The sequence below is a fragment of the Fusarium phalaenopsidis genome (assembly GCF_050370095.1).
Source record: "Fusarium phalaenopsidis strain FUZ10S chromosome Unknown contig_32302, whole genome shotgun sequence".
Classification (NCBI taxonomy): Eukaryota; Fungi; Ascomycota; class Sordariomycetes; order Hypocreales; family Nectriaceae; genus Fusarium; species Fusarium phalaenopsidis.
Window position 1 is genome coordinate 2,387,640 of NW_028145405.1, and position 17,040 is coordinate 2,404,679.

Genomic DNA, 17,040 nt, shown 5'->3' on the forward strand with positions numbered 1-17,040 from the left:
ATGGCGTTAATGCATGCCGCTGTGTCCGTCCGTGTACTTTCTCTCGCATCAAAAACTGGACTTTCGGACTCCTGTCCCTTTGCGTTCATCATCCGTCATCCCCCTATCCTTGCCATCAAATTCTCGGCACTTGAGCTCTTCTCATGCGAAATGCTTCAGTCTGAGGCAGCCAGCGGGTCCCGTCCCTTTCAGGGGTGAGGACAGAAGCCCCCGGCTCGTATACGGATATCGGAACGGCCATGTCAGACCCTGCATAAAACCAGGCACCATCTTGATTGATGAATGGAAAGTTCCTGACCTCCCAGCCTCTTTTGCGTTTGTAAACTGTTCAGCTCAACGGCCAGGAGTCGGTTCTTTGCGACAAGCTAGCTACTGTCGCTCCGGTCCAGCCGGGGTCCAAGATCCTGGTCAGCCATCATGCAGGCTTCCATGGGATTTTGCAAAGTTTACGACAATCATGAATTTGGCCATTTTCAGAGTTAATTGCCAGGCAAGTATCGAGCAGCTCGGATAGCGGTCCTTTCATCTGCCCAGTGCCAACGAGCTCATGTCTCAATCATCGGAAACTTGCCGTATTGACTCCGAGACCCTTGTTTTGCGCCATGGCGTTTACTTGGCACGACAATGGCCGTCCTTCCGTGTCCGTGTGCAACAGTGCTTGGAACTTGTAGTCATAGATACTGTGTCTTTATCAATTGCCATTGCGGATACTATGTGGATGTCAACCAGGTTGTCCAACGATGTGCACAGAGTAGAGGCGGCTACCATGAGCAGTATCCTGATCAAGAACCGATTGGGTTGATTAAGCATCCAATAGTTTTCTCAGCAATTCCCATCTTCAATTCTTCGTCTTCATCTTCATCTCACCTAAGCGCCCATCTGAATCGAGGTATGTGCCACAACATGGTAAAAATGTGCTGGATAAAACCGGCTTACCTCCATGGAACGTTGTATGAGAGTAGCGTTTCAGTGAATTGGTCAAAAGGGCCCCTTGCTTCGATGGCTGTGGCTTAATACCTACCAACTTTTGATCAAGCTGAGGTCGAATCGTTGACTGCCAGGTCAGACCTCCACATACATACCGGGTAGCCAGCCATGGTGCTCACCATATATGAGCTCCATTGGAGACGTACTCCCTTGCCAAGTCCTGCCTGACTTTACTGTGTTCACATCCCTTGGTCGATTGATTGAAGCGAGAGGGCATGCGATCTAGGTAGTCATGAATTCGTTTCATCATGAGTGATGGAAGCAGAAGAGGAGACGCTTTTAAGCACCTTGATTCAAAGAGCCTAGGACATAAATGGTGAAAAGGTGCGCCATCTTGCTTTCTGATAAATACCTTAGTAAAATTCATGTAATGCCTTCTCCAAGTCTTTATAATGCCCAAAGTGCGATACCTGCATACTGACTAAACCATCAGTGGCGCTCCCAGCAAACCATGGCCATTGGAAGTCAAGTCTCAGTCCCCAAGTCTCGGCATGCGCTGCTTGTCAGACTGAAAAGAAGAAAGGACTTGATTTGTTGGTCAGCTCTTATTAGTCGTCGAGTTGCACGTGGACAAGAAGTTGGGTGCTGCTTTTGGCAATGGCCGCTGTGATGGTCTAGTCACCCACACCAAGCTTTGAGCTGCACTGGGCGAGCCAAGCATCGTGAAAGCTTATAAGCTCCATCCCCCGCATGCTCTTTCAGCTCTCTTTCACGATCTCTCTGGAACCTCTCAAGGGATTGAGATACTGTTACTGCTCAATCTTTCCCGTATATCCGCAGATCCAGTTTTTTGCTTCGCCGGGACTCTCGGGGCTGCACGATTCCACTGCGGAAGCACTTACACAGTCCATTACATCATCCCCGAGCTACCCAGCTTCAGAACCTCAGCTGTCCATCAACTCGCAACATCTCACCGAAAATGGCTTCTCAATGCTCTGCCGCTCATCCAGGAGGCTCCCGTCGTGCTCAGACGGGAGGATACCTCCCAATTGAGGACTATGGAATGATTGGCAACATGCACACCTGTGCCCTTGTGGGAATCGATGGGAGCGTCGACTTTATGTGCTGGTAGGAATGGCATTTGGACTTCAACCTCAGGTTCCTCAGCTAAAACTCGTTCTCCAGGCCCGACTTTGACTCTCCATCTGTGTTCTGTCGGTTGTTAGACAAGGACAAGGGCGGTCACTTCTCTATCTCCCCCCCTGACGACTTTAACTGCACTACGAAGCAGCAGTACCTGCCGTCATCTTGCATCCTTCAGACCAGATCCATTCATGAAGATGGAGTCGTGGACCTGGTGGACTTTTTTCCTCGCCCGAAGAGTGCCCAGGTCATGACTAGGGGCTACAAGCTGAACGCTTACCGAGAGGCCACCAAGGTCCAGGAAGAGCTCAAGAAGTGGCTGGTTCGTCGGGTGGAATGCATTCGAGGCAGTCTAACTCTTGGTACCATCTCTACTATTTTCAGAGATGGATGGAACTAACGTGACCAGATGTTGAAATCTTCCCCTCGTTCAACTACGGAAAGGACCCGCATGAAACCATCCTCTACCAGGAGCGCCACATATCATCTGATACCAAGAGCAAGGTCGCCGCTTTCCACAGCAAGGACTACAAACTCCAGCTCGATGTTGCACTCGAGAAGGGAGAGGAGGAGAACAGCTGCCCCGCCATCACCTTCAAGAAGGAGAAGCGCTCCGGAGTTCCCGGTGAGGGCCTTGTTGCTCGCATCCAGATCCAGGAAGGCCAGGCCATCTCCTTTGTCCTTCGAAATGATATCAACAACCATATCACTGAGCATATCTCTACCGAGGTCTTGGATGCTCAGCAGCACGATACTCAGACTTTCTGGTACAACTTCATCTCGCAGTCCAAGTACAAGGGCCGATGGAGAGAGGTTGTGTCGAGAAGCTTGATGATTCTCAAGATGATGACATACGGTATATATGCCAACAAAATTCATATTTCTCCTATATTCATGCTGATTCATTGCAGAACCTACCGGCGCGATTATCGCCTCACCCACGTTCTCCGTCCCCGAAGCCATTGGCGGCGTGAGGAACTGGGACTACCGCTACTCCTGGATCCGAGACTCGAGCTTCACCATCTACATTCTTCTCCGTCTTGGCTTCAAGGCCGAAGCTGACGCCTACATGGAGTTCATCATGGAGCGCTTCGTCCGCTCGCGAGGCCCAGATGGCGGTCTGCCTATTATGTTCACCATCCGCGGCGAGACTGACATTCCCGAGCTCACCCTGGACCACCTCGAGGGATATCGTGGCAGCAGCCCTGTTCGTATTGGTAACGGCGCAGCGTTTCATCAGCAGTTTGACATCTACGGTGAGCTGATGGATGCCATCTATCTGTACAACAAGTACGGAAAGCCAGTTCCTTGGGACGTCTGGAGGGCTGTGCGTGACATTCTTGGTAAGTCGAGCAGCCATCTTGTTGCTTAAACTCTACTAACCAATCGTAGATTACGTCTTGACAATTCTTGATGGTGAGTAAGAGGCAGCATGAAACAAGGCTTGTTCTAACAAAACAGATCCCGACATGTCCATCTGGGAAGTTCGCAACAACAAGCAGCACTTTACTTACTCGCAGATCATGCTCTGGGTTGCATTTGACCGTGGCCTTCGTCTCGCAGAAAAGAGATGTTTCCCCTGTCCCAACCGTGCCAAGTGGATGGAAGCAAGGGACAATCTCTACGAACGTGTCATGGAGAAGGGTAAGATCCGTTACTTCACAGTCGTGGTTTTGGACGATCTAACTCTTGAGAAGGATACAATGAGAAGATGAAGTCCTTCGTACAGAGCTTCCAGAACAACACCATGCTCGACTCTTCCATCCTCATTGCACCCCTCGTGTTCTTCATCTCACCTTGTGATCCGCGTTTCCTCAACACACTCGACCGCATCCTCCTGCCCCCTGAAAAGGGCGGTCTGACGAGCACCGGCTTGGTATACCGCTACGACACCGAGCTCTCCGACGACGGTTAGGTCCCCTGATACAGGAACCCCCCTTTGACAGAAGAGTAGCTAATGTAGCGGGATCGTATTTAGGAGTAGGCGGCCACGAGGGCGCATTCAGCATGTGCACCTTCTGGCTCGTCGAAGCCATGACCCGCGCATCCGTCTACGAGCCCAAGTACTTGGTTCGGGCGGTCAACCTCTTTGAGAACATGCTGGGCTTCTCCAACCACCTGTGCATGTTCTCCGAGGAGATTGCGCGCAGCGGCGAGCAGCTGGGCAACACGCCCCAGGCTTTCAGTCACCTCGCCTTGATCAGTGCTGCGTTCAACCTCGACCGCGTGGCCGAGAAGAGGCTCAAGTGATGCGGGATCTGTGGTTCAGAGCAGTGAGCCGTGAAGGGGCACTTTGACTTATTCAAGAATGACCCTGTCCTGTTAATTGCGCACTGTATCATCGTTGTCTTGGGTAATGAATGCATCAAAGTATCTCATTGACGTATTCACATGTATCAACTGCATAGATCCGTTTCCGTCTCTTCCCAAATCATCCAACGACCTAGTCTCTCGGCTTCACAGACACAGAATCTCCAACTTCAATCGTAGGGTACTGTGTATCCTTCGTAGTGCAGTCACCTTTAGCAAAAGAGTCGTGTCGCATATGAACCCCGAAGTAGACCTTGCCGTCAAAACGCCTTGTCTTCGCTAACGTGACAAACGGCTCTTCCCTCTTCTCACCTGTCTCTTGATCAATGCAGACCATCTGGCATCTGTGACACGCACCCAAGAGCTTGAAGTTTTGGCGCCCAATGTGTACAGAGCCCCAGTCATCTTCGGCAAAGGCTGTATATGCTTTGGTGCCAGGAGCATGTTCCAGAACAATATTGGCCCGGAATACTCGTTCTTCCACAGGGCTGCCACCTCTGCTCATGATTTCCCTATTCAGCTTATCCACACTTGAGCTGTGTATCATGAGAATGGGGCTCTCGTTCGAGAGCAAAATCTTTGCCGGCTTTTTATGTTCCGAGTCGGAGTCGGGGGGCGACGGCACGTCTGGAAATGCCCCTGGAAGAGTCCGAATCCTGCTGGGCTGCTGATATCGTTGTATCTGTGCCTTGGAAAGGCGACTCTTCAAACCGAGGCCACCCGGAGGGAAACGTGCCAGGACACACGGAACCCCTAAAACGCTCGAGAAGAAGCCGTTGATGCTTTCTGAGGTGTAGAGCTGCGCAGATACCTCTTCTCCGCATACTCTTGATCGTTGCCGGTCGAGTGTTGAGTCGATAACTGAGGGATCGGCCGACAAAGGTATAGAAATCTGATGCGGGTGGTTGTCACGCCGCTTCCCGTGGTATGATACCACCAGTTCTCCCTTGTCGAAATCAATGCGTGGTCGTAACAGAGCCATTCTTGGGCATCTTTTCTGGTTAAGCGCATGGCCGGAACCATGGTGTACCAAGCACCATTCACGATCCCAGGCCAATCCTTCAGGTCGAATCTCCCAAGAAACCCGGGGCGGGATAGAAAAGCCAGCACAACTCTTGATTGGGTATATGGTGATGGTTTTCACCTGGAGCCGAGGGGACTCGGATATAACTGTTGGACTCGTAGTGCTGATAATGGGTTCGATCGTTGGTAATGTGGTTTCCAGATAAAACTCTTTGATGAAATCGACGAAGCGATCTACATCTGCCTTGGTACTCATCGCACCTAAGCTTGCCCGGATGACGCCTGTTGGCTTCCCTGACATGATATCGTTTTCCGCTCCGCATCGGAAGCCTGCAGAAAAGTTTCTCTTCATCTCCCAAGGTTGTAACCCAAGAGCTGAAGCAATACCCCCCGGGCTGCATAATCCGCCTGTTCGAATGTGCATCTTTTTCAGATTTGCGAGCTTCTCGAATTCAGTAAGGCTAACCCAGGCACCACGGCTATTCTTCAGATTAAAGGAAACGACAGGGCCAGTTCCCAATGATTCGATTCCAGACGAGTCCTTGGTATAGACTGCGCAGACTGGCTCGCCATTAGCATGGCGTAACTCGATCAGATCCCTTAACAGTCGCCGGCTGAGGTACGAGGTGTGGGACTTGATTTCATCCATGGTTCCAAACAATCGCTCGTGTACTTTCATAGCAATATCGAGAGCAATTATACTATGAAATGGAAGCGTGCCGTCTTCCAATCGTTCGTGGAGAGAATGCGACTTTGGTGCATGCCATTTCTCCTTTCCGCACACAACCATGTCCACGGTACCGCCACCAAAATACTTTCGATGATCAAATACCCATTCGGCAGACCGTCGAACAAGCAATGCGCCAAGGTCGGGAAATCCGAATATTTTGTATAAGCTGACGACGATGAAATCAGGCGTAATATTAGGATCACTTAGATCGAGACGGGAGGTGGCGGCAAATGAGGATGCGTCCAACAATGTGAGCAGGCCAGATTTCGAATTTCGGTGAGCCTCTCTTAGATCTCTGCTCCATGTTAAGGGGTATCTTTTCCCATCCATGTGAGACTGGGCCGAGTATGAGAAGAGTGTCGAGGGTGGTGAGGCGTAGGCGGTATCCATGAAGGGAGAGTTCCCCTTTAACCAAGATCGAAGGTTGCCATCATCGATCAACGAACTGTCGATAGCTTCCTCTCGAGCCCCGACTAAGCTGGTATGACAAGCCTCGTGGTAGGCATATAAGAAGCCTTGGGGCAGAGTTCTCATGGCGTCAACTACCAGTTTCACACCAGCGGTGGCATTGGCAACAAACACCACATCGTACTCCGCTGGGTCCGCTCCGAAGAAGTTTAACAAATTCATGCGAGCATCTTCGATTCGGGAGGTTGAGTTCTGGGACGATGGGGAGGCAGAGTGGGGGTTGCCATATATCGTTTCCATCATTGAGGATGTGAAACCGTCCATTAAGGACTTGGAGCATAACGTTGTGCCGGCATGATCGAGGTACACAGAGTCTAAACAAGTTAGTATTTAATATGGAAACGTTTATTTCAGACACGAACCCTGTAGCATAGGGTACTCTCTCGCCCTGAAGTGCTCTACCGCCACATTATAGCGGTAACTGTTGATGCCGCTATCCGTATCCATTTTTGCCATTTCTAACGGTAGAAACCCCAAAGTATGAAGGAGAAAGATGTCGGGAGTTTTGAATGCTCTGAAGAGTTATTCTTCTAACAGCCATGGGCTACTCAAGGGTTTCATATGCTGCGCGACCTCTTATCATACGTGGAAGGCGGGCGCTGTATCATGGGTTAGCAAGAGTGGGGCGGTCGTGGGGGAGGAGCTATCTGCACCAAGCCGAGGATGAAAGACAGAGGACGATGCGGAGTATTGAAAGAGCTCGATGCGCAAGTGGATGTGGTAATTATTCAAAAAATATTAGAAAATCGCATTGATGTGACAAGTCGAAGCTGAACCACTTCTGATGGCGGTCAGCTGCATTATTGTTTGCCTCTTGTTTGCAAGAGTGGGAGAGGCGTTGCCAGAACATGATGTAAGAAATCACCCCCGGATTGTTTGTTAGGTGCAGGCGGAGATCGCCACGCTCCTTCCCAGGCACACTCGCCGGTTACCGACCGATACCAAAAGATAATTGGCCCGACAGAGGCCGGAGATTCCCAGGGAAGCGGCGACCAGGCAATCAGTGATTGCCCCAATGCCCCAAGACGGGACTGGTGAAGCAGGTACGTACCTGCCGACACCTTCCCCGGAACGGCTGCATCAGGGCCCGCAGCCGGTCGCAAACGTCCATCCATCGGAGGAGCAGGAGCCCCCTTGTCAAACAATCAGGCCCCACTCAAATCGCGCGCGCGCTGGGCCAGCTCAGCAAACCAAACCTCCAACTCGCTCCCAGCCAACCAACGTAAACTTAGTTTCTTCAACTTCACTTGACCTCACTTCCTCGTATCGGTTTATCGCCCCGAGGTGAGGCCTGTTGGAGCGCGACTTCCTCCAGCTCAGCGCCATCTTCATTGCCAAAGTCGCGCTCATTCAATTAGTTTGTCTCCCCCATACTCTTTGAGTATCCTTCTCTCTCTTTCCCTTCTCCCTCTACAACGTTTCAAACCGTCGACCCAGCCGCATCCGCAGCCTCGCGTTGTCCCCCAGCCGTCCCTGTCCTCCTGCCACCATCATCATGCCACATTCATTCTATTCTCATTCTTCTTCTCATCTCTTGTCATTCGTTCAGGGCGCGTCGCCCTCGAGCCACCTTCTTCATGGCGCCTCTTTGGCATCCCTACTTGTTTTCTTGCTTCTGGCTCTATCCCTTGTCCAAACATTCTTCAGAATCGTCTCTCTAACCGCAATCATGTTGCCAAATAATAGGCACTACCTCGGCAAAGCCCGCAATTCACTTTCAGACACCTGCGCCCCGAAGAATTGACTTTCGTCTCTGCCTTAAAGAGCTACCTACTCCCATGCCACGTCGCGTCCTCCTTACCGAAACCAACAATGGACTCGTACACCTCTTTTCGAGATGCCTCGGCTCGCTCTCCCGTTGAGAGAAGCTGGAGTCGCGATGACTCGCGCACCCGAGATGATCGCGCCGATCGAGGCGATTCCTTTTATCGTGGAAGGTCACCAGGTTCGTCGTGCAACCTCGAGTCCTTTGGACTTGGCTCGTATCACACTGAACAGCACCGCTCACCATTCCCAGGCCATGAACGTCGCGACCGCCGCCGATCTCGCTCACCCGCCACAGTTGATCGCTATGAGCCGCGATCTCGTCGAGACGATCGCGATCGTGACGACCGACGTCGTATCACCTCACCCCCCGCCAACATTGATCGATATGTTCCTGGCCAGGAGGCTAGCTCCTCCGGCAATGTCACAGTCAACCCACTGGCCGATCCTGTCAAGCTCCCGTACCAGGTTGGCTTCTCATATTTTGGTGAATGGTGGAGAATGAATGAGAAGATCAAGGAAGAAAAGGAGCGAATTCGCACTGGTCGTCGACGTGAACCCGAGAGAGCCCGTGGCCCAGAGGACCGTGAAAAGGAAAAGGCCAAGATTCAGGCGGCCTATGACGCTTACAAGGAGGAGTTGCAGGCCAAGATGGCTCGGGCGTTTGTCTCGGAGCACAAGAGGGAGCAGTGGTTCAAGGAGCGATATGTCCCCGAAATCCGTGATGATTTCCGGGCGAAACTCAACGAGCACCGACGTGGCGCCTACAGTCAGTGGGAACAGGACCTCGAGTCTGGCACCTTTGATGATTTCTCTTTGGAAGGTCTTCCTAAGAGTGAAAGCAATGGCAGCGGGGGTGTTGTTGAGAAGGAAGAGGGCGAGGCGACGGCCACTAATGAGATTCTTGGTGTTGGCGATCTCGTACCAGCGAACGGTGCTGATATTCGAGACGAGAATCAGTTTCAGCCTACTCTTTTGATCAAGACTATCGCCCCCCACGTCAGCCGTCAGAACCTTGAAGCCTTCTGCAAGGAGCATCTCGGAGAGGAGGAGGGAGGCTTCAAGTGGCTTTCTCTTTCTGACCCCAACCCCAGCAAGCGCTATCACCGAATCGGATGGGTCATGCTTCACCCTTCTTCAGAAACGGCACTGCCAGTTGACCGTGTCGACCCTAAGGATGAAGACGGCGATGAGCAGATAACGTCGCCTCAGCCAGTATCAACCGCTGACAAGGCTCTAGAAGCCATCAATGGAAAGACGGTCAAGGACGAGGTCCGGGGTGATTTTGTTTGCCATGTTGGAGTTCACAGCCCGCCTGTCCACCCTCGCAAGAAGGCTCTTTGGGATCTTTTCTCGGCACCTGAACGCATTGACAAGGATCTGCTTCTTGTTCAGCGAATTGTCAACAAGTTTGAGGAAGAGTTTGGCTCTGATTTCCAGGCGACCTTGAAGATTGAAGAAAAGGTCGAAGACTTGAGGAATGCTGGCCAGCTTCAGCCTGCCGTGCCCCCGACTCCGGTCAAGAAGGTCAAGAAGACGCGCGAGGTGGGCATGGATGAAGCCATGGACGAAGAAGAAGATGGTGTGATTGAAGTTGAAGAAGAGGAGGAAGAGGGTGCCGTGGACGACGAAGAGGTTGATGACGAAGATCTCCTAGTCAAGAAGAAACAGCTCGATCTCTTGATCGAGTACCTGCGCCGAGTTTTCAACTTCTGCTTCTTCTGTGTCTTTGAGAGTGACTCGATTCACGAGCTTACGCGCAAGTGCCCAGGCGGTCACTTGCGCCGACCACGCAGCACATTGTCTTCTGCAGCCAAGGCGGTGGCCCGGGCCAGCGCCAATGGTGAGCCCTTCCCTGGCAAGAAGCGAGGAGAAGGAGCCGAGGAGCCAGAGAATGAACCTGCCGAGGGGGACAAGAAGTTCCGAAACGCGTCCAACAAGACCGAGCAGCAGCTTCTCCGGGCCTTCAACTGGGTCAAGACGTTTGAAGACAAGTTGACCCAGATCCTGGACCCTCACTCTGTTGACATCCGGAAGCTTGGCGGCCGTCCTGTGGACGAGGCTGTTGATGAGGAGCTTTCCAAGCATGTCAAGCAAGAGGATGAACACAAGTGGCGGTGCAAGGCACCAGAATGTTCCAAGCTGTTCAAGGAGGAGCATTTCTGGCGCAAGCACGTCGAGAAGCGCCATTCTGAGTGGCTTGAGAGCATCAAGCAAGAGGTCCGTCTTCCCCTACTGATACCTGAACAACACCAACTAACTGAATCTCTAGTTTGACCTAATCAACGCATATGTCATCGATCCTGCACATATTGCACCATCGAGGACGGATGCCAACTCGAATGGCCATTTCCCACCTGCCAATGGCCAGTCGAACACCGGCACACCCCGTGGTTTCAATCTTCAGAATTTTGCCATGAATGGCATGATGGGCATGCCTGGATTCCCTATGCCCCCTGGCGGCTTCACTCCCATGTTTGCGAATATGCAATCTGGTGGCTGGAACCCAATGGGTGACGACCGTTCTGGAGGACCCATTCGCCGAGGAGGCATGGGCGGAGGCCGTGGCCAGTATCGATCTGGTCCGTATGACCGCCGTGGCGGAAACCGTTACGACGGTGGCCGCAACCGTGTGGGCGGTTCTCGATGGGGAGACGGCGCAGGCGGAGCTGCTGGAGGTCCCCGTGAGGCAGTACAGGGACGAAGCCTGAAGAGCTACGAAGATTTGGACCAGGTTTCTGGTGGTGGAGGTGGCGAGCTCAACTACTAGACTGACATATTGCTTACAGTACAAGCTGATGAAGAGGAGCTGGAGTTGGTTGCTTTCATATTGGGTTCCTGGGCAACTGGATTCAGGTGTCGTGGAGACGAATATCTCGCGATATTCCGTGTAGATTATGCCATTGTTACTACTTGCTGATTTTCGAAGTCAATTTGTGAGCTTCGATAGGCCATGAAATTGCATCACATATTCCCATTCTAATATTGATTACTCTCCTTAAACACCTTGAGTCTTGTCTGAAATGAACGGAGACTTTGATGCATCGGTGAGCCTCGGTGAAAGGTGAGCTAGCGGATCTGGCGGGGCCATGCACATTCTTATCGACCAATAAAAATCTGCGATAAGATATTTTCGCGACGCACATCCCCACCGCCCACCTCTTTTTTCTGTAGTGAACTCTCCAACGTGCTCCCATTCAAGCCAGCGATTGCCTTCTTCAAGCCTTACAGTCGCAAAGATGGGACTCCTTGCAGAGAACAAGATGTAAGACTGTCGCATTTTTCAGGGTCATCTACGAATGCCTACTAACTTACTGACTGCAGCCGACGAAAGATCAACAAGGATCCCAACAACACCAAATGGACTCGAGACACCAACACCTTTGGGCAAAAGATCCTTCGTGCCCAGGGCTGGCAACCGGGCCAGTTCCTCGGAGCTGAGAATGCGCCGCACTCGGAGCTGCACACGGCTGCCAACGCCTCGTACATCCGCGTCGTTCTCAAGGATGATATGAAGGGATTGGGCTTCAGCAGGGCCAAGGAGGACGAGGTTACAGGACTCGATGTCTTCCAGGACTTGCTCAGCAGGCTCAACGGAAAGACCGAGGACCAAGTTGTGGAGGACCAGCAGGCGCGCCTCGCCGTCAAAACCCATCACTTTGTCGAGCAACGATACGGACCGATGCGATTCGTTTATGGCGGTCTCCTTGTGGGCGACGAGATGAAGGAGAAGGATGAGGAGGAGGCCAAGACACCCAAGGACGAAGACGAGGACGTGGTTATGGAATCCGCCCCAGCAACGAAAGAATCTAAAAAGGAGAAGAAGTCGAAGAAGCGGAAGGCCAGCGAAGACGACGAAGACTCTTCTAGCCGAGAATCCGACTCCAAGAGCAAGAGACGCAAGGAGGAACGCAAGCTGAAGGAGAACGACAGCAGCGCCGACACGGACGATGCCAAGGCCAAGAAGAAGGATAAGAAGTCTAAGAAGGACAAGTCGCGCAAGAAGTCTGCAGAGGTCTCGGAAGAGGAGTCGGAAGAGCGCTCCAAGAAGCGGAAATCCAAGTCCAAGGACAAGAGCCGGTCTCCCGAAGACTCGGAGGAGGACAAGGTGAAGGATAAGAAGTCCAAGAAGGACAAGAAGGACAAGAAGGACAAGAAGCGCAAGAAGGAAGAGGCTACGTCCGAGTCGAGCAGCACCGTCGCCACGCAAGAGTCGACGCCTGTGCCGTCTATCCCAGGAACCGGAGTGACAACACCATCCGGAACATCAACTCCTCGGGGAAGCAGGAACTTTGTGCGGTCACGGTTTATTGCGCAGAAGAGGCAGGCTGTGTTGGATACCAAGGCGTTGAACCAGGTCCGTACAACCCAATTATTGCCCTGTTGCTGGACTATTTCGCTAACAAGAAGCAGATTTTCATGGTCAAGGCTTAAATGAGTTTTTCTTTTATCTGGAACTGGAAAACAAAAGTGTTTGAACGGGGAGTAACCATAGACCAAGGTACGGGAGTGTACGAGACGCTGTCTGAAGGGCCGGCGTTGGGTCGGTGACACATACACATCTAGAGGAGTCCGTCACATCTCTTGGAGTCGCGGGAGAATCGCTAATCTTAAGCCCAAGACTTGGCTTGATCTCAGTATCGAATCATGGAGAAGAGCAGCGAAGATGTGCCTGATGATCACACCCAAGGAAACACAGGAGGAGGGAAGCATAGCGAATTTTGATGCAGATCATTTACTTCATTTATTTACTGCTCCTACAGCTGAACTCGCTCTCAGCATTCACCTCTGTGGCCAAATTACCAGCCCGTTACAACGAAAAACAAGGGCACTCAACCCAACACTATTAATACACCGATCGTTGCCTCGCGAGTTGATCGTTTACGTGTGAGTTTTCGATCGTTTATTTCTCCGCGTTCTTGCCAAAGTTGCTGCAGCATGTTAGTTTAGCTTATCATGAAGTAGCATTGTGATGTGGTGATGACGACGACGCACTTGTGGAAGAACTGGCTGAAGATGCCGCCCTTTGCTGTTTGGTCCGACATGCTCGCGCGACGGGCCGCGTTGGCCTCGGAGCCTCGCTTCTGCTGTTGGAGGCTTGCAAAGGCGGGCATGAAGCCTGAGCTCTGGCATAGTCATTAGTATCAGGCCATTGAGGGAGGGGACGAGAGACGTTACTCGGCGGCGACCGCTGGCGTTGGTGTTTTGGTTGTTTTGGGGAGCACCAGAGTCCATGATTGCAGTTGTGGTGAAGTTGATGATGTGTGGTTTGTCAAATGTCCTTGTATGGAGGACACGATCGTGGTCAATGGTTGTTTGAGACAAGAGTTCAATTGAGGTTGAGGTATGAAGACAAGAAGAGCTTGAGAAGGAGGGGAGGAAGCTCAGCTTATATGTGACAAGGCGATCAGACAACTCGCCGTCGATCTTCAGGTCAGGAAGAAACGAGGTACGTAGGCAAAGCTTCTTACGGGCGTCTTGCACCACTTGCACGCAAAAGGGCAACGCCATCATCACCACTTCTCTCTCACTGTAGCACAGGAGACAACCACACTAGCTCGTCACCTCCGCCGTGTCAACCATGCATGTAAGTGACGGCAGCGACGGTTCGATAGGCTGGACGCATCCGTAAGCTTTGCGCCCGGGGCCCTCCATCCGCCATCCCACATGCTGGCCATGCTCCTTTGGAGGAATGGCCAAACGAGGCCATGACTGAGGTGGCGTCCCTCTTTCGCCTCTGGTCCCTTCTTTCCGCTGTGGTCCAGCAGAGGGGAGCTCGCCGTCTGCCAACCAAGTCTCTTCGATCGTCAGACACTGGGGAACTGGGGCTCTCCCTCACTGTGAATCTGATGCAAAAGAGGTCCCTTTGAATCATCACCTGCCCCAGAAGCAAAGGAGGAGGGCGAGCTCCCTTGGAAGCGGGGAGGGTGGAATGTCCGCCCTCGCCTGTGAGCATCATGGAGGCTTTCCCTGAGGCGCTGATCTTGACCCGTTTTCCCCAGACCCAGACGCGGAGAGGGCTTGTCAAAGCAGGTCACACCACCACACTCGGCAGGGGAATTACTAACACCAAGACAGAGTCCAGGCCAGCCACAGAGCTACAGCCTGCAGCGTTGCATTTTGCGGAGGTCGGGAGGGGACCAGCTGCCCGCGGTTGGAGGGTGAACTTTCATGGATGCAATTCCCCCTCTTCTGTTCAAGCATTGATCATGATACCACAACCGTTAAGAGGGATTGGCACCTTCTCTATCCTTAATGACGACGTTGAAGTGGGAATTGGGGATGCGTTCAGCAGAAGCGGGGCACCTCACCTGGCGTCGACGGGGCTCGAGGTCCGGTGGGGCCGGCCGGTTCGGGGCCTTGTGGGGCTGTTCTTGTCCAAGCGAGAAAGGGCAAGTGCCGGAAGCGGTGGAAAGAGACTTGGCAAGCAATTGAATTGTTAAGCAAATGGCTCCAATGCATGCAACAAGAGAAGACAGGGGTCACATGAAAGATGGTGACTAGCAGACATTGGATGATAATATTGCAGTACTGAAAAGATTCAGGGTCCTCCAAACGGTCATGTCGTGTGCGTAACCTTCCAAAGTCGACGACGTGAATGGCTTCGGGAGCTTGCAAGTTGTGGGGCAGGACCCTCGTCTTGGACCTCAACTGACGACATGACCCGTCTCTAGATCTTCGATTCCCGTGTCTAGTCAGGGTCCTTCCTCATCAGGGGCTTTCCTTCGTCGTTGTTGGAACTGTCCGGGCTTTTTTCTTTTTATTTTGAAAATTTCCTTTCGTCTAGTCATGATACTGTGCGACAAAATCACGCCCCTCCCTTTCCTGCACCCCGTCTAGATGCCACGAGTCCACCTCTAACACAAGTCGTCTTTTTTGGTCTTGTATACAATCAACCCCCGGTCTACTCCTTCTCTAATCTCACCGCCGGGTTCCTCTCGATAAAGTTGAGATCCACCTTGTGGCCCAGCAGCTCTCGGATGTTGGAGATCTTGTACTTGATCATTGTCGGCCGCTCCAAGCTCAGACCCCAGCCAAACACCCGCATGTCCTTGGGCAGACCCATGGGCTCCAGCATCTCAGGTCGGAACATGCCACTGTTGCCAATCTCCACCAGCTTGCCCAGACCCTCGTGGTAGCTGAAGATCTCCATGCTAGGCTCGGTGTAGGGGTTGTACGCAGGCTTGAACTTGAGGTTGGTGATGCCCATCTTGGCGAAGAAGACCTCCATAAACTCCATCAGACCTCCCAGGGTCAGTCCGTAGTCGGCAATGACACCCTCCACCTGGTGGAACTCGGCCAAGTGAGTCGCATCCACAGTCTCGTTACGGAACACTCTGTCGATAGAGAAGTACCGGGCAGGGGGTGGTCGTCCATCGGGTCCCTTCTGTGCCGCCAGCTTGTACAGCATCGCCGTTGAAATGGCAGTAGTGTGTGTTCGAAGGACCAGTCTTGTCGACTCGTCGGCCGACCAGGGGTATCTGTAGCCGATCGATCCAAACTTGCCGTCCTGGTGCACCTCCTTGATGTTCTCCCAGTACTCCTCTGTGTTCTGTCCCTCCTGCTCTGTCCGTGGCTTGTCGCCCACCTTGGGGTCCGAGATGTAGAAGGTGTCCTGCAGATCACGGGCAGGGTGCTGCTGAGGCACGAAGAGGGCGTCAAAGTTCCAGAATCCGGTCTCGACGAACTTGTTGGTGGGCATCTCCTCGAAGCCCATCTCGAAGAAGATTTGTCTGAACTCGTGTCGCACCTTGTTGAGGGGGTGGAGAGCGCCGGCGTTCTGGTCGGCTCCCAGGGCCTTGAAGTTGTAGGGCTTGAAGTTGGCCGTCTTCCACGAGCCCGACATGATCATGTCGGCTGTCAGATCCGTCTCCTCCTTCTGGATCTCGAGGGCGAACTTGGGGCCCTGGGCCATTTTGAAACTGATGACCTTTTGCATCTTGATCAGTTTTCGCTTTCGCAGGTCGGTCAAGATCTTGGGCTCGTGGGTTCGGGTCTCCTTGATCTGCAGGAGCTGGGCTCGGGTGACATCCTCGATCGACTCGGCCTGAAGATAAGATGTTAGCTATTATTCAAGGGCACCGCTTGCTTCTAGCGTTACGGCACTTACAGTAGCCACAAGCTTTCCGTCCTTGCTCTTAGAAATCCACTTCTCCTTAAAGGCCTTGCCCTGGCCGACCTTGGTGACAGTCTTGTCGCCAATCGCCTGCTCCAACTCCTGAATGGTCAAACCCTCAACAGCGCTGCGTAGAGCCTCAAAGACACGCGCCTCGTGGCTGCCATGCTCAGCAATCTTCTCGGCCTCAGGCTCCAGGGCAGCCTCTTCTCGGTCAATTGTCTCGTAGGTGATCATGGACCGCGAGGCCAGACGATCGAGGGCGGCCTTGATGTCCTGGAAGGCGATGGTGGGGAAGGCCTCAGCGGAGAGGAGGGGGCTCTGGGCCGAGAGGGCCTGGAGGATCTGGGAAGTGAGATCCCCCGCGGGGGCAGAGCTTGAGGTTGTCATGATGGGCACTTGTCTCCGTGTCTGGTGAATCTGGGACGAGTTTGCTCTTCTTCTTCGTCGTCGTTGTTCGTCTGAGTCACGACAGAAATTATTTGGGCCGGTGCTGCACCACCCACCACTGCACATCCGATGGCGGGGTACGGAGGTACTTTGGCCAGCTTCAGTGCGT

The 17,040-nt window shown here is 52.7% G+C and overlaps 5 protein-coding genes across 5 annotated transcripts; 3 read left to right on the forward strand and 2 right to left on the reverse strand.

Annotated features, from left to right (window-relative positions):
* Positions 1-1,906: 1,906 nt before the first annotated feature.
* LRP88_08110 (Six-hairpin glycosidase-like protein) lies at positions 1,907-4,320 on the forward strand (the record flags this gene model as incomplete). Its single annotated transcript, XM_083244620.1, has 7 exons — positions 1,907-2,055; positions 2,113-2,432; positions 2,480-2,926; positions 2,982-3,413; positions 3,532-3,714; positions 3,768-3,980; positions 4,049-4,320. The coding sequence occupies 7 exons, from the start codon at positions 1,907-1,909 to the stop codon at positions 4,318-4,320; spliced, it is 2,016 nt and encodes a 671-aa protein (XP_083099114.1).
* Positions 4,321-8,413: 4,093 nt separating this feature from the next.
* Positions 8,414-11,135, forward strand: LRP88_08111 (uncharacterized protein; the record flags this gene model as incomplete). Its single annotated transcript, XM_083244621.1, has 3 exons — positions 8,414-8,546; positions 8,619-10,585; positions 10,638-11,135. The coding sequence occupies 3 exons, from the start codon at positions 8,414-8,416 to the stop codon at positions 11,133-11,135; spliced, it is 2,598 nt and encodes an 865-aa protein (XP_083099115.1).
* Positions 11,136-11,604: 469 nt separating this feature from the next.
* On the forward strand, positions 11,605-12,799 carry LRP88_08112 (uncharacterized protein; the record flags this gene model as incomplete). The annotated part of the gene is made up of 3 exons (XM_083244622.1): positions 11,605-11,630; positions 11,690-12,722; positions 12,779-12,799. 3 exons carry the CDS (start codon positions 11,605-11,607, stop codon positions 12,797-12,799), a joined length of 1,080 nt encoding a protein of 359 aa, XP_083099116.1.
* A 469-nt stretch (positions 12,800-13,268) lies between these two features.
* On the reverse strand, positions 13,269-13,600 carry LRP88_08113 (uncharacterized protein; the record flags this gene model as incomplete). The annotated part of the gene is made up of 3 exons (XM_083244623.1): positions 13,269-13,296; positions 13,361-13,491; positions 13,544-13,600. The coding sequence occupies 3 exons, from the start codon at positions 13,598-13,600 to the stop codon at positions 13,269-13,271; spliced, it is 216 nt and encodes a 71-aa protein (XP_083099117.1).
* Positions 13,601-15,269: 1,669 nt separating this feature from the next.
* LRP88_08114 (phenylalanine--tRNA ligase subunit alpha) lies at positions 15,270-16,871 on the reverse strand (the record flags this gene model as incomplete). Its single annotated transcript, XM_083244624.1, has 2 exons — positions 15,270-16,412; positions 16,476-16,871. The coding sequence occupies 2 exons, from the start codon at positions 16,869-16,871 to the stop codon at positions 15,270-15,272; spliced, it is 1,539 nt and encodes a 512-aa protein (XP_083099118.1).
* Positions 16,872-17,040: the final 169 nt, after the last annotated feature.